At 40.1% G+C, this 27,296-nt stretch overlaps 1 protein-coding gene across 6 annotated transcripts in view; it reads left to right on the top strand.

Moving 5' to 3' along the window:
* CADM1 (cell adhesion molecule 1) overlaps positions 1 to 27,296 on the top strand; it is a 285,108-nt gene that overhangs the window by 181,568 nt on the left and 76,244 nt on the right. For all 6 annotated transcript variants that reach the window (XM_048827347.2, XM_048827346.2, XM_048827344.2 and 3 more), the window contains exons 2-3: positions 25,078 to 25,224; positions 26,446 to 26,598. In XM_048827347.2, coding sequence (XP_048683304.1) covers positions 25,078 to 25,224; positions 26,446 to 26,598 — 300 coding nt within the window. The remainder of the gene's footprint in view (positions 1 to 25,077; positions 25,225 to 26,445; positions 26,599 to 27,296) is intronic.

Raw genomic sequence — 27,296 nt, 5'->3', positions numbered from 1 at the left:
AGAATAGTAATTTCAGAGCATTTTGCGAGAAAAGCGTGTTACAAGAAATATCGCAGAGACAGACCGTTGGACATTTTGTTTTAATTTGTGCTCACTAATGCTATACAGATGCTTTTGACTCTCTTGGTTCTATGTTGGGGGCAAAATAGCTGAGAGAGATTGCACAAAAACATATCCGTGCTATACAGCAACAGTATGTGGCTTGCTTCCATCCCAGTGTACAGTTGTGTGTGGGGGTTAGAGTAGTGGGAAGAGAGGGCAGTTTGAATCACTCAGCATCAAGATATATTCTCCAGACAGGGAATATATCTGAATGAGAGTGCATATTAAATCAGAGGCTTGACACAGCTGCCAGTTTTTACAATATGTTTAAAAATTGAGGTGCTGATGCAGTTCACAAACCTGCAAATATAAATCCTCCTCTCCCCCCGCCCCCATGTTTAAGATCGTAACAAAAGCCGCAAGCTCTTACCCGCTGTTACAAATATGGAAATGAGTATGTAGCAGTGAATGTGCTATTAAATAAATTTGTTGCAATAGTGTAAACATTTTGAATACACTCATTGTGTGCTGAAATATTCCATTTTCACAAAGATTCCTCTTCATCACCTGCAGCAATCCCACTGTAAATCATTTACTAATAAAACAAGTCATGACAGACCAAAGCAATTCCATGTGTATTTTAAACTCCAGATTATCAAGGTCTCTATTCTTAGATCTAGGCTGAGTGAGTTCTTGGTAGTGATGTAGCTGGAAGATAAAATGCAGATAAGAAACTCTGTATTAGAACAGCATTAATAATGAATGCATGTTGATCCTAATTGAGTAGTATTTAAATACAGGATGGAGGCAGCAGTCTGCAGGGACCATCTTATGTCCTCGTACCCCTGCCTCCCTCCTGTGCTGCGGGAGCACATGCCTTTTTATAGTAAGACTGAACCGTTCCTTTAAAAAAAAAAAAGAGGTTCTCTTTGAGTAGGAGACTTGCGTTTAAAAAAAGGTGCACTCCCCCTTCCCCCCCGACCTTTCCCTTCTGCTTCTCGGCTCTGCACAGCTCTGACCCTCCCTGCATCCCCGCTTCCCCATTTCCTCGCCTTCATTCCTCACCAGACTCACACCTGAGTGAGCTCCCTTAGTTTCAAGCCTGAGTCAGCAGATGAGGTCTCCAGCTCTTTATTGATGTTCACCAAATCTCTCTCGCTCTTGCGCACACTTACACTCCCTTCTCTCTTCATCTCCTTCCTAGCTTGTCTTGCACCAGCAGAACTGGGCCCAATACTATATTACCTTCCCCACCTGGCGCCTCTGGCATCTGGCTTAAAACATTTGAAGAATGGCATCATCATTAGTCCAGCGCCTTTTCAATCCTCCAGAGTCATCCGAAGCCCCAGGCAGTATCTCTAAATTGTTTGTATCTGTTCTTGTTTGTAAGCGTCTTGGGGCTTGGCCCTTCTCCCCTTGTATGTACAGTGCTGCACATGCTGTGCATAATACATGATTGGCAATTGCTCTGGAAGGGTGTACCTGCACTAGAGTCCTCTAGTGGGCATAATAAAGCAACCCCCCCACACACACACTCTTACAAACAAACAAACAAACCTGGCCTTTATACCTGCTGTCCATGACTAGTGAAGTCAGTACAAACTAAAATTTCATACAGACAATGACTTGTTTATATTGCTCTATAGACTACACGCTGACATGTAAGTACAATATTTATATTTCAATTGATTTATCTTCTAATTAGTGGCAAAAATGAGCGAGTCAGCCATTGTTCAGTGATAGCGTGCTGTGACACTTTTGTATTTTTGTCTGGTTTGTAAGCAAGAAGTTTTTAAGTGAGGTGAAACTTGGAGTAAATCCGACTCAGGTACCCCTTTCAGGAATCGGGAAAGGTTGAGCCACTGTGCTAGGCCAACCTTCCTATCATTCCCTTCAACACTCTCTGATCTCTCTAAGTCACTTCATTCTTTGTGTTTACTATCTTTCCAGATTGTTTTCTGTTCAGATATAAACATTGTTCGATTCACATCAAAGAAATAACAATGAGAAATACAAAGCAGCCACTCAGTACAGAGAGGTTGTTTTAGTGTAGTGAGTCAAATAAGCCTCTAAAAACCTCTAAATAAGCCCCTAAAAGCCACCTAAAAACCTTGAACTGGGCTAGAGCAAGCAGGAAGCATCAATCCTTGAAGGTGTATAGATGTTTCACCATTTTTATGATTTGTTGTTGACCATCTGGCTATAAGGCAGTGTTTGAATAAGTGTCCTTGTACTGTCTTCCCAGGTGCTATTTCCAGGGTAATAGTGGTAGATCAATTGGTAACTGGTTCCTGAAACATTTCTCCTGTTAAGCTAATTAAAGTATTTAAGCATCCACACACATCCTCGGAGAAGCACCTTTTAAAGTTCTTATAGGGTACAGTATTCTCGTAATGATCTAACAGAAATGGATTGCTGCAGTGGTGTCTTCCCTTCTTTAGGGATTGTAAAATGGGTGGAGAAATTAGTTCCAAACTAGGGAGTGCATCAGATACAGCTTTCCAGTGTAGTCAGTGAAAGCAGAATGTTTGTTTTTTTTCTCTATAAACTGAGACCTCTGTTGTGCTGAATATAAATTGTAGAATTCTTTCCTTACTTAAAAATCCCATGCAGTAAATGATGGGAGGTGATCACCTTAATATTCCGATCACCTTAATATTACAGAATCTTAATATTCTGTAAGGCCAGGAATTTTCGGCAGTTGATGTAAATTACGATCTACCACAAGATCATTCACTTAGAAATGTGAATAAAACACTAACTGGCCAGACTTTTATAGAATAATAGGTTTTTCTACGCGAAGCTGTAATCCCATGAGCCACACCATATTCTTTTTGACTTGTTCCCATGCCTTGCAGCGCACCTTGTTTGCCATGCTTTCCTTGTGGTTTCTGACAGATATGATCTGTATTGATTTTGAGCATCTACTGCCCGTAACCTTTTGAAGGGCCAGGCAACGCTTGGCCATAGAATTTTATCTATCAATATCTGAGTAATAGAAAGACAGGGATGACATCTAATCAAACACTGGTGACAGATCATAAATCTGAACTGATGTGGTACTGCTAATGGGCAGTGGAGGGAAAGGGATAAGGATTAACAGGATAAAGTTAGAAAAGGCTTAGATGGAAATAGGATGTTTTGGTTTTTTTTAAAAAAAGCTGCTTTTCACATTTGAGAGGAGGATTTAATCGTATAGAACTTGTTTAAAAAAATCAGTCATTTTACAGGTTGGATTTAGAACTAGTTACTCTATTAGACAATGCAGGTACTATTATGAAGGGCAAGCAGACTTGAGTTATATATAGATTTCATACAGTGCTGACTTCCATGCATCTCTATTTTTCATAGCTAGACCTCTGGTGGTCCCCTCCTTACCTATCCACATTGCAGACATCATTAGTCAAACTGTTCAGCTCAGGCTGGGACCACTTTCAGAAATGATCTATGTTCCTTAAAAACCACTGAACACTGCAGACATGCAATGTAGCCTACATGCTGAGCGTCCTCCCGTGCTTTCCTTTGGAGTAGCATTCTGAAAAATGCTTGCATTCGAAGGGTTACTTTTCTGGAGGGGTCATTTAGAGATGAGGCATTCCCACCTCCTCGCAGCCTGATGAGTAAATAATGCTAAGCACTTTAACAACACAAATGGAGCATGATACAGCAAAGAGACTGCCTTCCTTTGGACCCAGAGTACAGTCACGTATGCTGTTACGCTAGCAATATTTTAAATCCGTTCCCCATCTTATAGTGTCCCGGATGCTTAGTGCTACAGAGAGGTTTTGGTACAGCTTAATCACACCAAAAATGGACACAAGTTTTAGTAAACGTAACAGCGGGTGTCCGTTTGGGGCTCTTGTCCTTATTGAAAGCCAAAATGTAGTAATGAGGTCAGGCTTCAGTAGAGGCAACGTTTTTCAGCAGGAGTTTATGGCCATGCACAACTGGTTGGAATGAAAGTATTTGCCCATGAAGTATCTAATTTATACCATAAATATGCTCCCCATAAACAGATCTGTGTTTTTTGTTTTTTTAAAGAGGTGATTTCCGATATTCTCTGGAAAACTTTAATCAAGTGATCCAGCAAAGTTGCCGTTCACTAAGAATTGTGGAAAGGCATTCACTGCCATACTGGGTGAATCTGTAATGAAAGGTGTTGAAAGCATTCACATGTGTGCATGCCTGTTAAAATATGTATTGAGAAGCGAGAGGAAATAAGTTCCTGCAATTTCAGAGGTTGAGTAAAATAGATGACAAGAAAATGAAATGTTTTGTGCCGGAGCATGCAGAATGTTTTTCTGCAGAAAATGTCTGGGAAGCTCACTAAAATTTACATGCAGACATCTCTGGATGCAAAGACCACTAGCACTCAAGTCTGTGCAATCTTAATTTCATACTGACAGGTTTCAGAGTAGCAGCCGTGTTAGTCTGTATTCACAAAAAGAAAAGGAGGACTTGTGGTACCTTAGAGACTAACCAATTTATTTGTTGTTTCATACTAAATCCCTAAATATTAAGGATTCAATCTTGTTCCCAGATTTCAGTGACAAAACTCCATTTGACTTCAGTGGGAGCAGGTTCAAGCCACTCTAAAGTTTTGTTGAAATATGATCTGATTGAGATGTTAGTGGGCTTCTGGGATTTCTCATCCTTTTATCTGGCACCTGTGTTATTTTTCTTCCCATGCAATCAGTCTAGTGTCCTCTTCTAAGATGCTTCGAACAAATTGCTTATGGTCTGCTCCTGCTCTCGTTCTGTCCAATGCGGAGAATTTCAAAGTCATTAATAGGTAGTTAGGTACCTAATTCCTATTGGAAGTTAATGGGAGTTAGGCATCTAATTGCCATTTGGGTTGATGAAAATCTTGCCCCTTACTCTGCATCCAGGAGGGGCCGGCCCAGCTGAATATGGATGTCTGGCGCCATACATACTCCTTTCTTTAATCTGGAGTGTGTTTTTCTTTATTTTGTTGCTGTGTATAGAGTGTAGCTCTTGCAGGCATTTGTGATTGTGGTACAACTAAATTCCTGCAGAAAATTGTGTTGTCTAGATTGAAGACTAATTGAAGAATGCAAATGTTACTGCTGCTGGTTGTGTTGTAGAATTTAGGCATGGTTGCACCATGACTTTTTTGCAGCGTGATTGCATTGTGGTTTGAAACCTCTATTTTGTATTCTTGATATTTTTCTTTTGCACATACTGGTCCTGGTGAAGTTTGAAGTAGGCAGCACAGAGAGCTAGTTGGTTTGGAAAGCAGAGATACTGTGTGTTTCAGGTGGAAACTTCTTCTGCCCAGTTTTAGGCAGAACTTGTCCCTTTCCTAATGTTAAAAGGAAGTTCAAACTCCATGCTTATGACGTGTTGGACATCTCTAGGGAATAGGCTGTATGAGCCAAATTCCTATTTATACTAAGGCCCCTTAAGATACCTGTACACTGTTAGAATGGAACAAAGAGACCACAGTATAAAGGAGGATCTGCATGTGTGTGGGGGAGGAGCAGAGAGAATTATCTCTCTACCTTACTGTTCTGAAGAAATGTTCAGAGGTGTGGAGTCAAAAAATCTTGGATTCTAATCCTGGCTCTGCTGGTGATGTACTGTGTGGCCATAGCCAGTTGTTCCCCCCCCCCTCTGCCTTGGTTTCTCCATCTGTGAAATGGGGATGGGCCTCACCTGAAAGTTATATTGCGAGATGTAAAGTTCAGTGCTCTGCACATGTAAAATGCTCTGCAAGTACCAAAAATTATATTTTTAAAGCGTCATGACACACTGTTGGAATGGTTTCCTTCAAGGTGAATTGTAAGTTTCTTCCCCTAAAGGAAGTAGTGTTTTTTAACTTGCATTCCTGCTCAGAGGTTAGCACATCAGATTCCACTGCAATCAGGAGCCACAGAATTGACAAGGAAATACTTGCCCTCTGTCACATTGCTTTTCTTTAAAATTAGCTTTTTGTGGGGGAGTGAAGGATGAGTGACACCCGTTCAATTTGAAAGTAAGATGAGCACTCACAGATGAATTTGCTATGTAGTCTAGGCTTCTGACTCCAAAGGATAAACGTGTAAACTGTTATACCTGGTTCCTCTTACTTCATTTGTACAGTGTTTGTTTAGATCAGTGGTTCTTGATCTGCGGCCCATTCAGCACACAGCTGCAGCTCATGTGACCTCCTTGGGGCCAGGAACAAGTAGGATTGGATGTGGCCCACATAAGGTATTGTGGCCCACAATGGTAAAGAGGGAGAACCACTGGTTTTAGATTGACTTCAAGGTAGGAGCCTGCGTGTCCATAAAACATCTAGTGCTCTTGCCACTATAGAAATAAGAGTTTTGCCCTGTGAAAATCCCAGATGATCAAATACTTGAAGATGGTCCTCCCCAGTGGAGGAAACCTGAGAAATGAGACGCTTTCTGCATTCCTATTTTACTGCTAGCGTCTTTCCCTGCCGGTCTTCTCCCAGGGTTTTTTTCTGCTGGAGTCTGCCATGAAATACCAGTCCTGCCTGGTTCGTATTAGTTTGCTGGCACAGAAATAACTTTTCACATTTCAGCATTCTGACTTCTCTATGGGCATTAAAACTAACTGCTTTGTTTTGACTTTTTCTTGTCTAAAATGTTATCAAAATTGACATATTCCTGTGAAACATTTTCAGTTTTGACAAAACTGCACTTCCCAATGGGAAACGGTACCTTCAGATTTTTTGACCCGCTATAATGGTATCCAAAGCCATGGTTGCATGTGAGGTTACCATGAGATAGTCTGCAGAGGCTTGACGAGGGCCGGTGGTGAAGACCTGAGTGATCCTCACTGCAAGAGGGAGAGGAAACAAGACATTGAAGGAGGGAAGATCCAAGAGAGGATGGAGTCATACAATCCCTGGGAGGCTAGGATTTTGAGAAGAATATTAGACAGTTGCTAGTTCTAGGAGGTTGAGGATGGCATACTGCGTTGTTCATGAGATTTGGCCAGGAAAAGGTTGCTGGGGACCTGAGTGAGAGAAGTTTCTATGGAGTCCAGGCAGAAGCTGGATTAGGGAGGGTCTAGAGTAGAGTGGGGGAAGGGGGGCCTAGGAACTAAAGAGAATGGAAGGCTATGTCCTGCCCTTACAGAAAACTGCATGTGGGGGGTAGCACATGGGTATGCCCCTGACTAGCATTTGGCTAACATGGTCCTCCTTCGGGCAGGCTATCAGTGATGTGGTACCTCATGTGTCATGGATCCAGTTAGTGCTCCCATTGCATCAGCATGAGATCTGTGGACTCCCTAACCACAGCTGGCAAGAACTCAATGGATGGGCGGAAGTGTAGGCAGGATTGTTGGCATTGGTCTCCATCCATCACAGATCCCCTTGTGGGGCAATGTCTGCTCATTGACGGCTTGGGGGAGGCATCTTATCAGGGTGTCCTAGCTTCCTTGGGAAGTCTGATCTTCCAGTTGCTTAGACAATGGTGCATCCTCATTCTCCTCTTTCAGGGCTCTTCGTCCTGCACAGAGAATTTTTTTTTCCTGATGCTGTGGATAATTGTGGGCTCTACTCAGGTTGCCTTATACTGAATTACACCTTGGCTTTTGACTCTTCTCATTTGGTTCAAGTGTTAGCCAGTAGGGAATTTGTCTGTCTGTCTCCCTCTTTCTGAAGGGGAGAGGAGTATGGGAGAGTTAGAAGTTCCAGGTGGCAATCTTCTCTGGTAAATAAGGTCTCCCAGGAAAGGAGCTACTGTTCTCCATCAGATTCTGTGCCTGGGAGGCTTTCCAGCTATTGTTTGTTTTGCCTGTGCTCAGAAAAGAGAAGATACTATGGGGAGCAGAAAGGTGATACATTAAATCTTCCTATTGGTAACTGCTGTTTGTTTGGCAGCTGATGAAGTGAGTAACCCATCACAATAGATGGGTGAGTCTGAGACACGGAAACCTAATTTTCAGGTAAGAAATTGCCCTTTCATATAATAGTCTGACACCACTTGGCATCTTCATGAGAAATATGAGTAATTTTCACATTGTAGTATTATTCAGCATGGTTATCATCATCTGTTTACAGCTGTCTCTTGAGCGAAATGTATTCCTTCCACCCCCTCAGAACTCTTTGGAATAAGAGTCTGAGTGCTGAGCATCTCTTCTCCCATCTCCTGCTTTCCCGTTTCTTTGGTAATGTCAGTAGATTCTGACACTCGCTCTGAGTGCATATCTGATGGTTTCCAACACAGATCCTTACTGCTTGGTGTGTCAGTTCTAAGCTTTGAGTTTGGAAGGCTTTCAACATCTCTCTTTGGCAGGAAGAATGAACCAGGAGATGCAAGAAGACTAATATTGCAGCCAAATTTCAGTCACATAGACTGTCAATATTAATGAATGCCCTTGAAGCAGGTACTGCGAATGTCTGAAGCTGGAGTTGAGCTGCTTTTAGAGGCTGGATCATTCAACAGACTTTTCTTAAATACCAAAGGCCCTGTATTTAGGTTCTGGTTATAGAGCTAATTTCATCAGTGTCACATTTAGAAGCTGCTGAATGCTGACAGATTGAATGCTTAGATAAGTTCAGGTGCTTGTTGAAGTGTTTTATCTTTATTACTGTGCGCAAATGAGCTGTTGAGTTATTTTGTTACCTCCTTGCATTAACACTTTGATACCTGAAGACTTGGGTGTCTTTCATATGCATGATAAGCGTGCAATGAAACTTGATTAAAATGTGCCTGGAATATAAAGTCAACACTGTTGTTAAATGGAAAATGCTGCATTCCAATGGCACTCAACTCACGTCGTGAATCTGGTGCTTATGATGCCTATGGGTAGAAAGTCAGTGTTTCTTTCCCATTGCTGCTCTGTAAGCACAGTGCATTGTAGGGAATTTATAACCCCATTCACGATCTACTAACTGGTAGAAGGGTATTACATCACTAATCCATACAAGTATATACTGTCCTCCGGCCCCAACACAGGTTCATAATGGCGCAACCTGCTGAGGTTTCTGGTGAAATTAACTGTTAAAGATCTCACCTTTCCTATAGTCCGAGTAGAAGTACCATTGTGACTGTAAACTCCTCAGGGCAAGTGTGTCATTTTATTTGTCTCCAAAGTGCTGCGAACATTTGTGGTACTGTCGGCAAAGAGTAGTCTTCCTCACCATTGTCCTTACCACTTCAGTCCCCTCTCTGAATTCCTTCTCACTTGCATGCTACTTCAGAGATGTTGAACAACTCTACCCCAGCCTGCGTGCTGGACCTCGTTTTATTGCATCTTCTGCTTCACTTACAATACCAGCCTTGATGCCCTAAACTTTTTTCTCCCAGACATTTTCTCCCATTTCATCTCCATCTTTTCTATGATGGTCTCTTGCTCTTGGGCTTTTCCATCTTGGCTCACCAAGCATCATCCACCTATTCTTCATTTGTATCCCTCCTAAAAGCTCACTCTTTAGGGAAGAAGATACAGTACTCGGAGTTCTTCTCTCTAGTGGATTCTCTGATATATCCTGTCTTTGGCTGTCTGGTTGTTTTATTGGCTCCGTAGTTCTTCAGAAAGAGACTACATTTATTTTGTGCCCTGTAGAGTGCCAAATACCTGTCGTCATTAACACATACCAGGACTGCTTCCTGCCCAAGAGCTAGGGACAGAGCAAGAGAATTGTGTGTTCCGCACATCTTCAAAGTCTCATAAAGCTGCCATTTTATAGATGGCAGCTTCCAAGTGTCAGTCTGTGGAAATGAGGCAAACTGGACAAGTTAGTGTATGTAGCAGAGAAGACATGGCTTTTGTAGTAACTGGGAGCCAGATTTTACAAAGGTATTTAGACGCTTAAAGATAGTCACCAACCTAAATGCATTAGGTGTGTAATGCCTGGGGGACTTAGGCACCTAACCTGTTGAGGTACTACTTTAAATTCACTAGTACCTAAATGCATTTGTAAATCAGGCCCTGTGACTGTGTGGGAAGAGATGGTACCTGGGATTGGAAACATAAGCATTGTTTGTGGAGTGGGAGGAGATCCTCTTTCACAGTTCTCATAGAAACCTGAGCTTACTAACAAAGATGCTAGTTAATATGGGAGGTTTTCATTAAGTGGTCACCTGTGCTCAGGATCTGGACAGAGCAGAGATTCACTTCATGTGGTCTGTTAGCAGATGTTAGAGGCAGCTACTTCTGATCATGACTGACCCTGGCAGTATTCGAACTAATACTGTACAGGTGGGAGGCTGCTGTAGTATCTATGCACCACAGTGATGGGTGATTTGGAAAGGTATTTTCTGTAGTAGGATTCTGTATCAGATCAATAATGCTCTTCTAAGTCATCCGCTCCCTCTACAATTTGTTTTAGAACAAGTTCTAAATCTTTTCACCCTTAAGTTTTCATACAAGTGGACAATGGTGTACCGTCTTTTTACGTACTCTATTTAAATATTTAGATCTCAGAGGACATAGTATCCCTTTTTTTTATTGCACATTTTAAAGCAGCTGCAGTCAAAGCTAGACCTGATCTTGTTTATCGTTGGTATAGTACTGTTCTGGCCGGAAGAGACTTAATAAATGATGGAAAGCAGCACAGCTTTGATATTTTTCTGCTGACAGCCGAGTCTAAAACTGTCCCTTTATTCTTTTGGCCATAAACAGACGTCACAAAATTAACTCCATTGAAAGTAAATGCCTTTCGTTGCCAACACAATTAGCACATATTGTCCATTCTTCTCAAAAGTTCAAGTTTGACAATTGTATGGTTTGTTAATGGTCTCCTAAGACTTCCTGACCAGATGCAGTGAGCTTCAGTGACTTGCTTTCTGAAGTGGTTTTTTTCTTAACACAAACTTGCAGCATAGTGAAACTGTGGCTAGCTTTTCTTTTCCTCCCGTCCCCTCGCATATAATCAATCCTGTATACGTTCTACAGTACAGTGTCTGTCCATTTATGATAGTCTTTCTGGAGAGAGAGGTTATTGTATTTACTTTAAACATATCCTATCTGTATGATGAATGGAAAGGGCAAGGACTCTGTCCAGTTACAGGAAGTTACAAGAAAACAACGCTTTTAGTAGCATGGAAAGATTACTAGACATTTGTATGATTTACATGATGTTTGTCTTCAGATTTGTGGGTTTCCTAACCACTGCCTTTCTTGTTGTTGATCTTTAATATTGATTGATTGAATTTTTGACACTAAAATTTGTATTAGTCCTGTGGATTGATCATTGCCATTTTTTTCAAAGTAACAAATGGGATAATGGATTTGATTGTCCACCCACTCCCTCCTGCCCTCCCCCACACACCCCCGGCCCCGAATCAGCTTATAGAGGGGGATTGCTGTTTTTAGGTTTGAGATGCGGTAGTTGACATTCATTTTCATAATCTTCTTTAAAGGTGTGACTCTAAGAACCCTTTCCTGCCAACGGGGGTGTTCTGTAACAGCACCTTCTATGGGGGCTCACAAACTCACTATCCCAAACACTGCTTTCAAAACGGTTACCCGAAAAAGGTTGTGTGAGGTGTCTAATGGGAGCTTACCGCATAATGGTTGTACAGTGTAGGTACAGGTGATGTATGTACTGAAAAATACGGTTTAAAATCTGCGTCCCAGTCAGAGTTGACAGGTTTTTCCTAGACAAAGGAAGTTGTCTTGTCTCTGGGGTACAGACACATTGAACTTGGAGGCTTAAGGGGAAGTAAAACGGATCACTTTGTTATCCATTTCACTGAAGAACACACCTGTGTTGTGGTAATTCTGAATCCCAGTTTGACTGAAAACTAGCAAGATCTGCTGAAAAAGCTTAGATGAGAGACTGTTTCAGACAGAGAATTGTAATCTGTTATAGTTAAGTTTTAGTTTCTAGAAAGCATCCTGTGCTTTTGTAGAACATCTTGTTCTTACTATCCTTGCTCATTTATCTCTCAAACTTTTGTCAGTTAAGTTATATTAGTTTTTTACTATTCGTAGATTAGAGTGCTGTGTTATATTGGAGCTGATGCGCCGTTGAATCAAACAAGCTATATATGTACTGTTCCCTTGGGAGTAGCAAGCCTGATAATTACTGAGAGTGTCCGGTGATGTGCTGGACACAACTGGAGGATCTCTCTCAGGTGTTTGGGGACTGGGGTACACCCAGTGCTAACCTGTAAGGCAAAAAGTGGGAGCTTGCAGAGCCCAGAGGAGAATGCTTGAGTAGCTGAAGGGCCACAGTCCTGGACACCCTGACAAAGTTATATCCAGTGTATTGATTCAGCAGTCTTACTGAGCTGTCAACCAGTCACTATTGGCAGTGCTGTAGCCATGTTGGTCCCAGGATATTAAACATACAAAGTGGGTGAAGTAATGTCTTTTACTGGACCAACTTCTGTTGGTGAGAGACTAACTTTCGAGCTTACGCAGAGCGCTTCTTCATTACAAAGCACGTGGCTAAAGTTCTGTTGGAGACTGAAGCATTGTCACAAGGATATTTTTTTTGAACCTCCTTCCTGTCTCCCCTACCTGTCGCTCCCCCCGAGTCCAGTACGTACAGAACGAGGATTTATTTTTAAGGGGAAATATCACCTAAATGTGGGGTCAGTGTGAATGAACAGGCTGTTCCCACGTCATTCCCCTATCTATACAAGACTCACATAATTGGAGCGTGCTCCAAACACTCTGCTTATTGGGAAATTTTCCTATTTTGCAGTTTAACAAACTAACGAAGACTTAAGATATAGGTTTGGAGAATTTCAGCATATACCATCGTCTGAACTTCCTCACATCTTGGATTATTCCAAGACTTTTCCTTACAGGATTTATGTCCCTCCGTCTCTACACTCACTATATAATACACTAGTTTTTAAATGGCGCAGAGGGACTGAATAAGTGAGGTCAGAGATTCCCTTTAGGTAGTAAGGAAAAGATAGCCTAGCGATTTTTCTTTCACTTACGCTGCAGATACCTATTTCAGGTAAGACTGACTCCCATAAATATAATACATAGTTATTCATCCTATTAATCCAAAATGCTCAGGTGCCGGAGTTGGTTTTACTTTTATGTTGTGTGTGTTTTTTTCCAAAATAGGGAAGCATTTCTCCAGTAGCTTGAATGACTCCCAGCGTTGGTTCAAAAGGCTTCTTGCCTGTTGCGTAAACTGTAGGTCATCCAATTTTTCACAGAGATGGAAAGTTTAATTGAGGAAAATATTTTGAAAATCTGCATGCTGACAAGTGCAACTGACACATTCACACCAATAAAATGGGTTCTCCACTGCAGCGTAAGCTAGGATTTAGTTAGCAAACAAACTTTTATTTGAAGGGTTTTTTTCGCCTTTTTCCAGGGCTCTGATTTTTTTTTATTTTTTAACCCAGAGCATTTGTCATTGTTGGAATCTGGCTTGAATTTTGCTTTTTTATGTTCCTTCCCTATTAGATTCAGCAAAAAAAGCCAAGTGGCTGTCTGTGTGTTCCTGTAGGTTCCCCATCTCTGTAGCATTTGAGCCACTCACAAACAGCAGTGAATGTATCCTCCCAATACCGAGGTGAGGAACAGCTGTATTGTGACTGTTTGTTTTACAGATCCTGATCCCAAGTGGGGGATCCTTTACTAGGACTGAGGTCTAACTGACTTCCTCACGGTCACCCAGGACCTGGAAATTGAATCCAGGTCTCCTGAGTCCCTGTACCGTGCTTTAACCCCAGACCATCCTTCTTCTTGCTAAGATCTTTTATGGGACTTTCAGTCTTGGCTGGTTCACAGAACTTTGGCGATAAAGGCATTCAGCTGTTGTAGTGATGGGAGGAAAATGGATAAAACAGGAGTGGGTAAGATCAAAGATGAAGCAGATTAGAATAAGATATTTCCCTTAGATGTGTCTCTTGTCCTGACATCTAGGTAGGAAGGGGTGGAGCACAGGAGTGCATGGTGCATCACTTAAGACTCCATTTCACTTACTTTATGTAAACAAAATGTTCAGTTTCTAGGAAGCTATATAGCACCAGCTAAGCCCCGTAGCAGAGCCATAACATGCCATGAAAGAAATCAGTGCTTTTAAAGAATGGACCAAAGATGATGATACAACTTCATTTATTTCATTCACAGATGAGAATACTTGGAAATGAATTTGTGTAGTTTTGCCACATATGGCCTCGGAGTATGTAGGCTGCCTTCAGAAGCTAATGGGATTAGCGAGTGCGGCTCGAAGGACGTAGTCATGTCCCTATGAAAGTACTCAGCACTGCAGAATTCAACATTGGATGTAGTCATTAAGTGACTAAGTGTGTCTTAACAATTTTTCTTGGCTCAGAAATACCTTTTATGTTGACATTGAAATGTCTTCCTGTAAAACTCCACACAATGCATTAAAATATTTCAGGCATCCACCAAATAAATTGAGCTTGCTGTGTGTGATGGCAGGTGTAGAGGTAGGACAGACCAACTGAATTGTCCCACGTTCAAATCAGCTTTTCCTATCTATATTTTTCCAGCCAATAATCCTGTTATTGTATTGACAGGAAAGTCTCAATCCAGTGTAATGTGACAGAGTGAAAAACTCAAAACCATTTGTATCAAGAACATTCTGGAGAAAATGGAGGTAACTGAAACCCTGGAGGCACGGTGCTCCTTTAAAAATGAGATCCTTCACTGACTCTTCTGTCTTGATTGTGCTTCAGTTAGTGTAGATCTGTGGTGGAAATGTATGTAGAAGCAAAACAATGCATCGTGGACAAGAATAAACATTAAATAAGGTTCATGTGACCAAAAAGCAAGAAAATTTGGAGTTTAGTGTGGTTCTTAACAAATTCCATGTGCCCCTGAGTAATGGTTAACTTAATAAACTTTACAGTATTTAATTAAAAACTGGGATTTAAAGGGGTGAGTTAAGGATGGGATTTCAACTTTCAAACTGAATTTCCTGGGTTTGCCAAGTCATTAACTTTATTTGAATGTGGGTCTTAGAAATGTTTTATTTACTTTGTTTCTATTACCAAAGCTGCCAAGAGAATTTGAGACAATGCACCTTAATTGTTGTCAAGGAGATACAACTGTGATCTATATGCAAATATCCAAGGCGATAGTCTATAACTGGTTACTCTACATTCTATCAACTTAACATGTATTTAAATTATTGTGAAATTATATCATATACTATATAGACCCTAATGACTCCAAAGGAGCCATTACACTATATTATGTGATTTACATATTTAAAGTGCATAGTAATAAGCTTTTGGAGTTTAAAGCTAATCAAACATACCCACATAATAATGCATATCTAAGCTGGAAGAGAGAATTTTAACTTAGTGTTAGACATCTCTACAGGAAATTAATTATATATAATACAGATACAAAGCACACAGGTTTTTTATATTCAATTTGTGCACAGTTAACTTTAATTGAGGAAAACCTATCCAACATGAATATAAATCAGTTGATTTTTTTCCACTTGTTTTTCAAAACTTGTTTAAAAGTTTTGTGATGATTAAAGGATATTTATTCAAATAAGGATTTTTCATCCTTTAGCACAGCTTCCCTCACTCTCAGCACCCCCTGTGATTCTGCGGTGGGAACATAAAATTGATTTTTTCCCCCTCCATCATTTTTCTTTGTTAGAATATAAATGCAATCTAATGAAATTAAACACACTTTAAAATGTTTATCTACCACCAGTAAATATTTTGCTGAATATTTCCTGAAATGTTTGAAGGGAAACTGAAATGAGACTGTTGTTTGACATAATATATCTTTACGCTTGTAATCTGCATGATTCACATTCATATTTTTTCCCTTTTCCATGAAACTGAATATGTATACAGATTTCAGAGTAACCGCCGTGTTAGTCTGTATTTGCAAAAAGAATGGCCCACCTTGATTATCATATACATTGTAAGGAGAGTGATCACTTTAGATAAGGTATTACCAACAGGAGAGTGGGTTTGTGGAGGGGTGGGGTGGGGAGAAAACCTGGATTTGTGCTGGAAATGGCCCAACTTGATTATCATACACATTGTAAGGAGAGTGATCACTTTAAATAAGCTATTACCAGCAGGAGAGTGGGGTGGGGGGAGAGAAAACCTTTTGTAGTGGTAAACACCCATTTTTTCATGGTTTGTGTGTATAAAAAGATCTTCTGTACTTTCCGCAGTATGCATCCGATGAAGTGAGCTGTAGCTCACGAAAGCTTATGCTCAAATAAATTGGTTAGTCTCTAAGGTGCCACAAGTACTCCTTTTCTTTTTGCGAATATGTATACAGATGACTGAAAACACGAGCTTATACTATCTGGTGTTTTAGTTATAACAAACAAGGACAATGGGTGATGTGGACTGTCCTCATTTTGACTGGGTAAATGTCACCTCTGGTCATGATTCAGAGAGAGAATTTCTAGAGTGATGCTTCTTGGAGCAGGTAATCCTGGAACCCAAATGGGGAGAAGGAATTATTGATTTAGTCCTAAGTGGAGCATAGGATCTGGTCCAAGAGGTAACTATAACTGGGAAATATACCAAAAAAAGGCATTACAGTAACATTTACCTTGAAAAAGGGGGGGTAAAAAAAATGACAACACTAGTGAGCAATTAAAAGCAGTCACAAGGGTAAAATGCCTGTGAGCAGCATGGGGACTACTTAAGAACACCGTAACAGAGGCTTAGACTAAATGTATACCCCAAATCATAAAAAATCGTAAGAAGACCAAAAGAATTCCACTGAACAGCAAAGTAATGGAGGCTGTTGGAGGTGAAGAGGCATCGTTTAAAATTTGGAAGTCAAAACCTCATGAGGAAAATAAGGAGCACAAACTGTCAGGTTAATTATAAAAAGTATAATACAGATCAAGAAAGAATTTGAGAAGCAACTTGCTAAAGACACAAAACCTTAACAGTACTGATTCTTTAAAGTACATTTGAAGCAGGAAGCCTACCAAATAGGTGCTGGGGCCACTAGATAACCAAGGTGTTAAAGGAGCACCTAAGGAAGACAGTACCATTGCAGAAAACCTAATAAATTCTTTGCATTGGTTTTCACTGCAGAGGATGTGAGGGATACCTGCATCAGAGCTATTGTTTTTGAGCAACAAATATGAGGAACTGTGCCAAATAGATGTGCCAATGGAAGAGGTTTTAATACAAATTGATAAATTACACACTAAGTCACCAGGACCTGATGGTATTCACCCAAGAGTTCTGAAGGAACTCAAATATGAAATTGCAGAACTACTAACTGTGGTATGTAACTTGTCACTTGAATCAGCATCTGTACCAGATGACTGCAAGATACCTAATGTAACACTGTTTTTTTAAAATGAGCTCCAGAGGAGACCTTGGCAATTACAGGCCAGTGAGCCTAAGTTCATTACTGGGGAGAGTGGCAGAAACCATAGTAAAGAACAGAATTTTCAGACACAGATATCTCTGATTTGTTGGGGAAGAGTAAACACAGCTTTTCTAAACAGAAATCATGCCTCACCAATCTACTAGAATTCTTTGAGGATTTCAGAAAGCATGGGATAAGATTGATCCAGTTGATACAGTATACTTGGATTTTCAGCAAGCCTTAGGCAAAGTCCCCCACTAAAGGCTCTTAAGCGAATTAGGTTGCATTGGATAAGAGGGAAGGTCCTCTCATGGATCAATAATTGTTTAAAAGATAGGAAACAATTGGTAGGAATAAATTCAGTTTTCTCAATGGAGAGAGGTGGACAACGGCATCCCCCAAGGTTCTGTACTGGGACCTGTGCTGTTGAACATTTTCATTAATGGTCTGGAAAAAGGGGTGAACAGTGAAGTAGCAAAGTTTGCAGATGATATAAAACTATTCAAGATAGTTAAGTCCAAAGCAGATTGCGAGGATTGAAGAGGGAGCTCACGGAACTGGATAACTGAACAGCAAATTGGCAGATGAAATTTAGTGTTGATGAGTGCAAAGTAATACACATTGGAAAACGTAATCCCAACTATACATATATAATTGTTACCACCCAAGAAAGATCTTGGAGTTTCTGGTATGGGCCACTTCCAGAGACAGGATATTGCGCTACATGGGGACCATTGTTCTGACCTAGTATTGGTAGTTGTGATGCTCTTATGATAGAGGTCAAAGGGGTGTGTGGTCAGAGAGAATCTTTTCAAACAATGTTTAGATTGAGAGGCCTTTGATTCAAAATAACTATTCAAATATTCATGAAAGTTGAGTCACTAGCTGTTTCCAAAATGCAGAACTGTGCTTATGCTTCCTGGATCCCATCATGAACCCCAAACCTAAAGGAGAAAACACACCGCCATGAGACATATTGTCATTCCAGCTTGGGCCGACATAGGCACTGGATTTCTAAAGAAATCAGTCATCTGTTTCAGTGGAGCGACATTCCATCATCAGAAGCTTCAGTGACTTGAATTTCAAGTAATTTATTTCTAAATTACTTTTACTGTAACTCTTATTAATTCAGATAGGGTTTTGACTTGATATAAAACTCGACAAATATAAGGAACGGTTTAATGAATTGAAAGATAGGATTGAGTCTTTTAAATAAATGTAAAAAAAAGATGTTAATTGCTTAGATGGAAATCAAATCTTAATAGCTTTGTTAATCCTTTGTAGTGAATATTGTGTTTACAAAGAAGTATGGAGAATGTATCCAGCTTAACCTTCTCCAGAACTCTTTTCTCAGTTGGATTGATAAAATTCTTCCCTAGGGTTTTTTGGTGGTGATTAACTTTTTGCTGCTATTTATCCACAACAGAAGCTTCTGCTTCTGTACTGGTGACAATTTTCAGCTGGGGAGCTAACCCTACTGTTAAATTCTTCATTGTTTAATGGCTTAGCAAGTTGAATGCATCCAAAAACCATCCTGCTCTTTGCCCCTAAAAAAAAATACTGCAGGAAAACAGATGTTATGCCAAATTGAAATTGATCACTAAGACACCTGTAGCCTTCCAGTGGTCTGAGTCGTGTGAATCCAGAAATAGTGTGTTCAGGAGCAGTGATTTGTTCCATTTTTAAATGCAGCAGTCATTTCTATCATTACGAGAAAAGCCAATGGCCAATGTGCTGAGTTAATACAATTTGGTCACTTTCTGCAGTAGGAGAAGAGAGGGGAAAACATTTGCATGATGTGAGATCTTGAAAAATCTTTCTGTGGTTCACTGTAGATTAAGTTACAAAACAAGGCCACACAATAGTGTGTTGCCAAGTATTTTAACATGGCCTCCCACTAAGATTCCAATAACCCTTAGCCATTATAAGCCACCTTTCAGGGTTCCTTGTGCTTCAAAGAGGATAGTGAGGTCAATAGTGTGCAATACATTCACTTGTTTTCACGCATGAATAGGAGACACCCCGATCCTCCAACATAATGGCTTAAGTAGACACCGTCACTTTGGCAAACTAGATAATAATTGTTTGTTTGGCAATGTTCCAGAAAACTATACTGAGTGTATATTAGTATCAAATGGTGTTTAGCTTATGTGATTGGAGATAAGGAGTGAGCATTGATTGTCTTGTACAGGCACCCAGCACGTGGTGAAAAAAAATAAATGCCTGTCACATATTCATCATGAGTATTTTTAATGAATCCTGGGGGGGGACATCCTCTCTTGTGGGGATTTGATTACTTGTATTGATATTTTTTTAATTGCTTTACAAATCTGAGATGATTTAGCATTGGCACGGAGACATTGACAACACCTAGGGTCAGAGAAATTACTCCAAATACCTCTTCAAAATGGTGGCAGGATTTGAACATGGCTCTCCTGAAAGCCCTCGCCACTCCCTCACTGAGCACTGTGAAACTACATGCAGAAGGCATGAGGCAATTTTTCAATCTATTAAAATTTACCTTTCTCTTACAAGTTAAATAAAGAGAAAAATATGAAATGTAAAGAGTAAATTGTGTCCTTGTGTTGCTGCTTGTCAACCTTTTGTTAAATTGTAGTGCACAGAAATAAACTTTATTCTGAGGTTTCATCAGAAGCATGTATAGTCCCATCGTTTCCAAGTTATATTTGGACTCTCTAGCCTTAGTGCTAACCTTTATGCATATGTTGTCATTAGCTTCCTTGATGTCTTTCTGCTATATTTTCTAGACATTGGTTGATACCTCCCTTTCTCACCTCTAGTTCAATAGCATTCTTTTTAGTCATTAACTATATATTTACATCTCTTACATTTTCCCATTGTTAAGTTTAATTCAGCACATCTTGCCAATCAAAAAGTTGAAAGTCTTTTCCAGTCTGTGCTTGCTTTTATGTCATCAACAAGTGAAACCACTTATTATTGGTCCTTTTGTCCGAAATGTTTGTACAGTTTTGAAAGCAGATGAGAGATCAGGAGGGACTTCAATTGGAATTTTTCTTTTGGGCAGATATCCTCTCAAGTTCTGTTTTACGTACTTTTTACTGCTTAGCTTCTGCTCTAATTTTCCTTAGGATTCCTTCTGCTTATTTTGTGATCTGACAGAACTTGCATCATTTATGAGGAAAATTAGAAATTTAGAACGCAGCAGTTTTATTTCAACTGTGTTCCCCAGGATTCTCTAAAACTCAAATCAAATATTGCTGCATGTATACGATATGTTGGCTCCTGTCAATTAAAGAGAGAGGGGTTTTTGTGCAGCTGACTTGTAAAAAATTACCAGACTCAGAGAGAGGGGATTGCATGAAGGATTTTTCTTCAGTCTCTGGACTTTCACAGCATCACCTACTGCAGTTTACGAAAATAAGTGTGTCACTGATTAGCAGCAATTTGTCCTCTTAGTATCTATATTTTTAAAAATGTTTTAAAGAGAATTGCTTTGTGAGAACAGTCTTTCAATATTCATGCTTTGAGAGAGTGGGAGTCAATCTTGTAACATTTTATGTAGTCATCCCAAGGCCAAGAAGTTAAGTGCTAATTTCATTTTCTCTGATCAGAGTACTTGGCTGTGTGTTTTAATACAATGGCCTGTTCTTTTGTTATCTGCAAAATACTCTTTCTGTCTAAATTTCATTGAAGAGTTCTGGTATCAATCTGTTGCCACATTGTAATCTGGATTCTGGTTTACTGTGGTAGCTCTCTTTTATTGCAGATTCAAAAGGAGGGGCTTCTCCAAAGCATATGGAGAGCATTGTTCAGTAGCAGGCTAACTGGGGGTGTGAGTTCACAGACTTGGTAAATGTCCACCGTGGAAATAAAGCTGATCTCCTGAGGCTAAGCATGCTGAGTATTAAAGAATGAAGGTAGTAGTAAACAAGGTATTTAATATTCGGTACAGTTTCTCCCTAGTCTTGATGTGCATAATTGGGTCCTGGATAAATTACAGGTGTAAAAAAAGGATAAAAAAAAAAGTATCCAGTGTAAAAGAGCTCATTTACATACAAGTATATTCTCCATAGCAAAGTAAACAATGCACAAGCAGAGAGTTCTTGTCCACCTGCTAAATAAACTTCAACAAAAAAGGTTGGAGTTTGAAATAAATGTCCTGATCTGGAGTAGCTAATCACTTTGGCTTGTGGAGTTTTTAATAAAATTTACTGGAAGAAGGCTTGTCTTCAAAAATGCAAAAGTACATCCAGAAGGTCTACATGCAGTACAGCCAATTCCTCATGCAATACAAGGTTAGCATTATAATTAAGCCACCCTGCGTCTTTGAGAAGTGTACACACTTTATCTAAAATAGCCATGCTGCATGTGGATGAAAGAGTTAATTGTTAAAGTATTTTGTGCTTTATTTCTATTTTTTATAGTAGAGCTTTATAGTTCCAATATTTCCATGGCAAATAAAGCTATTATCATCTGTGGCCCATTTTGAACATTGTAGCTCCTAGGGGTTCAGGACCTTTATGGAGTTGAGCACCTACAACAGCACAAAGGTAATAATTGTCATTTGTTACCTGAAGAATAAAGTTGTGACCATAGCTACAGGTCCTCAGAGGGTGTTCCCACCTTGGGAGCATATGTGGTGAAAGGGGCTTCAACCCATAGCTTTGGCATCATTGGAAGGAATCTATCGTTGCTGGAATTTGAACCCCAGCTCTTTTTCTTACATAACCCAGCTAAAGGAAATCATTGTTTCTCACCAAGAAAAAATGTGTTGATAGTCTTCAAAACAAGGAGTAAAGTTATGTAATTTTTTAGCTGGCTATGTGTTCCAGTTCTATAAAGAAGAAATCTGCAGCTTCTGTGATTTCACTACTTGGTCTCTTGCTTACCAGTCATAAGCACATGTGTACCATGTATGGATACAGTGGTACTTTGCAAGGCTCATGAATGATGGAATAAGTATAGTTTTGGCATAAATGGAGTTGCCCAGTGGGGTTAATTTCAGATCAATTAGATTACAATTGAAAATATTTGTAGAACAACATGCAGATTAGAACAACAGAGATTGTGTTTCAGGTGGTGTGTCCAGGCATTAAAATTAACTTGTTAACAGTTCATAGTTACTTGATGTTTACCGAATGTTTTTATCGGGTTTGCTTGTTGGTACAGAACATTCTGACTGACATGATATATCCATCATATTTTATTTATTGACTTCCTTTTAGTCCTGCAAAGGATAAAATACAAAAGGCTTTGGTAATATTATTTATGTTAGTTGAGCAATTTCTATTACACTTCTGCTGCACATCTGATTGTGTTATTGTGTTTAGTGGCTGCCTAATTGCCTGTGCAGGTTTTCCCGATTGGAAATGATCAAGACTCTGTTGTGCATGTGAACTGTCCTGTGTGAGTGGGGCAGTCACTAAATGGCTTGTGATAGCCCTCACTTTTCCATTCTACACCCCTGGAATCTCCAGTCCAGTTTATTTCATTACATTTAAGAGTTGTCCAATTTTCTCCCGTGTACCCGTTATTACAGTTTAATGTTGTTACGTATCGTTCAATTGGAAAGAATATTTGGCCTGCTGGAGGGAAAAATATGTTGCACTCTTAATACATAAAATCTATAGACAATTTAAGATTGAGAAAGGTAAATTTAGTTTTCAGACTTTTAAAGAAATACTTTTCTGTTCCCTTCTTTATGCATCTCAGTCAACCACCCTTGACTTTTTTCTGAAACCATCCTTGTTATCACAGCCAATGTCAGTGCTGTAGGAGTTGGCCACCCTTACTTTCATGCACGTTGATGTAATGAAGTGTATGTTAATGAAGACTTACCATGATCTCCTTACCACTTCAGATTGGACCTGCTAAAGGCTCCCATCCTTGAAGGCAGGGGTTTAGTATAACTTAGTTGTGTAGTTTGAGATTAAATTTAAAAAGATCAGTAATGTAACGAACTATGCAATCTATAGGTTCTTTAATTGCCTTTCAAGCGATTCTTAAAAACTGTTGCTTTATCATAAAACAGTACAATTATTGCTGTATTTTCCTCAGAAATATGTAAGTTGCTGCGATTCTCAAATATTTAAAAAAAAGAAAGGGCGGGGGGGAGGAGAAATGGCCAACGGAAGTATCGCTGATTGTATAAAGCTTCCCCAAATCCCCAAGACTGAAGTGAAAGCTGTAGGTGAAGAGGTGGGAATGCCTGATACTGTAGGGCTTTCTCATGTAGGGCTTTCTCATGGCTGCTGTGAACATGGGCACTTCATACCACAAGTGATTTCCTTTCAGCAACATTAACGAGAACAGGCAGTATTTTGTGTTGCAATTCTCCTAACAATAATTCCAGCACTTTTGCAGTTGTAGTATCCAAGTAGTCCAGTCACGTTTTCTTAAATCATTCAGTGGGCTTGGTTCCCTCACCTCCATCCCAACAACAACAGAAAGTGATTGTCATGGGTTACTCAAAATTTTGCTGGATACATTTGAATCTTTAGGGTTGTTAGAGCTGCAGGTAGCTTTTTTGATGAGCAAGAATTCCCATCAGCTTTCTTCTTTCTACTTTTGGTTGGAGGGTGGGGGGAGACTTTTTAACTAAGTGTTTCCAGAATCTTTCTAATATAATTATAATATATTTAAGCTCTTCCATTTCCCTTCTTGTTCCTCCTCCTTTAGTGTATTTTAAAATAACAGTACTAGAAAGCAGCTGAAAAGCAAACAGAATCAAATTTGAATGAACTAAAAATTGGGCACCAGGTTTTCACACCACTTGAAGAGGAAATCCCAGGGTTGCTGTATTCTTGGAAGCACTTTGCCATTTTCGGTGACGTGGTTTGCCTCCTTAGCACCAAGATCTGCACATGTGGCCCCGGGAAATGTCTTGCATGCGTTAATAGGTCCTGATATTTTACTCCTCACAGCTTTGTTTTATCGTCTGTGCTGTCAGTTCATTTCTCCATTTCACTCTCTTGTGTAGCTCTGATACTCTTTTGGTTTCCAGGGAATTAAGAGGTAGACCGCGTGCCATCAACTGCGTGTCTCACGATGCTTCCACTACTTGTTTTTTAGGAGCCAATCTGTGCCACGGTGCTTGGCTTCTTACTGTGATGTAAGGCTGAGATGAAGACTTGGTCCCCTAGAGTCAATCTCCTTTTGCTCCCTTCCCTCTTTCCCCCACTTTGGCATGTGTTCCTTGCATCTCTGCCAACCAGGGGTTCATTTAAAAATATTTCATTCTGTGCGAGTGGGATAATTTAGCAGATGTTTAGCGTCTAGGAGCAAGAGAATTTGCCTTCTCCTTCCTTGCCCAGCTCTTTCCTTGGAGTCACATTTTTACATGTAGATGAAATTATCCACCGGCTGCTTATAGAGCAGCCTTGCCAATGCGTACAGCAGAAGGGGCAGCCTTGATTTTTAGAAAAGCAGCTGCCCCTTCTCCACTCTAACCACCCACAGAGCTCTCCCAGTTATTCTAGTCTAATTTAGTGGTGTTCATTAGAGTTGAATGACATGTCATTATTTTTCTTCCCCAGGATCCCCCTTTCAAATGTTGTCCAGTGGACAACTGTATACGTGTACAGCAATAAAATTATTGCCCAGGTAACTATAGTTATGAATTGTCTAATGCCACAGAAACTAAGCCAATCTCATGCAATAATACCCTCTTCATACTCAAGAGGGAATAGTTTGCTTCAGCACGCAGGTGCACCACAGCTTGTACTTGATCTATTCTACATGAATCCTGCTGACATAATTTAAAAACTTGGCAGTACAGTATTTAATCTCTTTCTTTCCTTTCTTTTTAAGGTGGTGGACAGAACTTGGTTACTGAAGATGTGACGGTAGTGGAGGGAGAAGTTGCCACCATCAGTTGTCGAGTCAAAAACAGTGATGACTCAGTGATTCAGCTACTGAATCCCAATAGACAGACAATTTATTTCAAAGACTTCAGGCGTAAGTTTCCGTCCCTGTGTTATTTGGTAGCAACTGACCCCCACCCTCCTGGCAGTCTGGATAAAGAGATTGCAAATGCCTCTTTTTTTAATTTAGTGTTAGGCACTTAAAGTTGAGTTGTTTCTTCAGAGCACAGATGACAGACAATCATCATCTTTCTCCTTAATGGACACCTTGCTGGTCCCTTTTAAAAGTCAGACTGTTTTACTTTGCAGTAGGAATTGATTGTAGTAATTCAGGGTGAATTGCAACTGAGCGCCAAATATTCAGCTGACCCAAACAAATTGAATGGAGTAATGCAGGAGAATACAGTGCTCTGAGAAGTAATATGTTTGGTCTGAAGATTGACATGTTCAGGATAATCTGTCCCCTTTAAAGCCAAAACAAAATCTGTCACTATGGTGCCCAGTGCAGGAGGATGGCTTTATTTCCTGTTCAGACAATACTGTGAGGATAACAGTTGAAATGAGACTATTTAAATTATTCGGTCTAATGGCTGCTCTTGGAATTGAACAGGATGGACCAGGACTACTTGTGCTGGTTGTGTACACGCAACACAGTGGGTCTCTGCTCCAAAATTGCTTACAATCTAAGTAACTAATTGGGTGGGATGAACTCAGAGATTGTGATTTACTGGTATTGCAATAGCATCTAAGGACCCAGATCAGGGTTCCCATTTTGCTAGGTATTTCACAGACCCTGCCCCAAAATTGGCACTCGAGAAAGACCATCAGTAAGTCTTAGTTGAAATATTTGTCAGTGCTGTCAAAATTCCCAAAGGGATTTCAGCAGTAATTACTTGTGGAAGGAAATCTAAATCTTAAATTCTTTGCCCTGATTCTTATTTTAGCTTCTTGCCGGTTCTAATCTACTCATGGTATCAATCCTGCACTCTGCTTTAAGCCACAAAATAACCCCCTGAATTGTTTTTATGGCAGCCTTCTTACCAAAAACATTGCTGCATTTTCTGAAAATAAAAGCTAGACACATCAGTAGTTTGTATGGAGAATTTGTATTGATTAGTTATATTGATCTGAGCACATGAGTATTGTTTAAACCCAGATTGAAATGCAAGGAGCTGGAATAATGTGGAACACGTAGGAGTTTTGTTTAGGCACCATTACAACTCTTTCAGGCTTCTGGCTTTGCCATGTTTTTGTGGGAGGAAACGTACTATCTCTCTTGTTCATCACAATCACTCATGATCTGTTTGTTCCACAGCTTTGAAGGACAGCAGGTTTCAGTTAGTGAATTTCTCGAACAGTGAACTCAGAGTGTCGTTGACAAATGTCTCCATTTCTGATGAAGGAAGATATTTCTGCCAGCTCTACACCGATCCCCCACAGGAAATTTATACCACTATGACTGTGCTTGGTAAGTGCCGGGCAGTAAACTCTAACTCTTCAGTTAATGTGGAGGAGTGAAGGGGAGGGGAAAGGGAATCAGCACATGTTTTTTGGAAACTATTTTGTAGCAATTCCAGCCACCAAAAGTTGCTGAAACTGAATCATATTCTTAAGACTTGATTTATAGAGCCACACGCACTCTGAGATTTCAGTAAAAATCAGCTTTTTTTTAATCCCAAAGAGCTCTTTCACTAAAGACCAGCTGCTTTGTGTATCTGTTGAGTCTGGGACTCGAAACTGCAATCACAAGATTCTGAAGGTGACTAGCAAAGATCAACCTAAATTTTCAAGTGAGCCACTTGCCACATGGAACGACATAGCTGTTAATTTCTAGTTGTGTTAGCTAAGTGAGGAAGAGACTGGCTGTGTGCTTCTACCCAATAGAATTTCTTTGTAATCACTCTGCATGCTCTTCTTTCTAAGTGATATCCTGTTTGTAATGGAGAAGCCGAGTGTTTGTTTTTCCTGCAGCATTTCAGTTTCGTGAAAAACGTACAGGTTTAGGAGCCAGATGCTCCTGAATTTTAAGCCTGGCTCTGCCTGTCACTGACTCACTTGGCCAGGTCACTTAAATTCCCTAGGTCAGTGTCTCCATTTGGGAAGTGTGGGACAATACCTGCCTTGCTGGGGCTGCATGACGATGAATCACTGCATTGGCTGGAGTAA

The sequence above is a fragment of the Caretta caretta genome, chromosome 22 (assembly GCF_965140235.1).
Source record: "Caretta caretta isolate rCarCar2 chromosome 22, rCarCar1.hap1, whole genome shotgun sequence".
Taxonomy (NCBI): domain Eukaryota; kingdom Metazoa; phylum Chordata; order Testudines; family Cheloniidae; genus Caretta; species Caretta caretta.
This window is presented reverse-complemented; position numbering and strand designations above follow the sequence as displayed.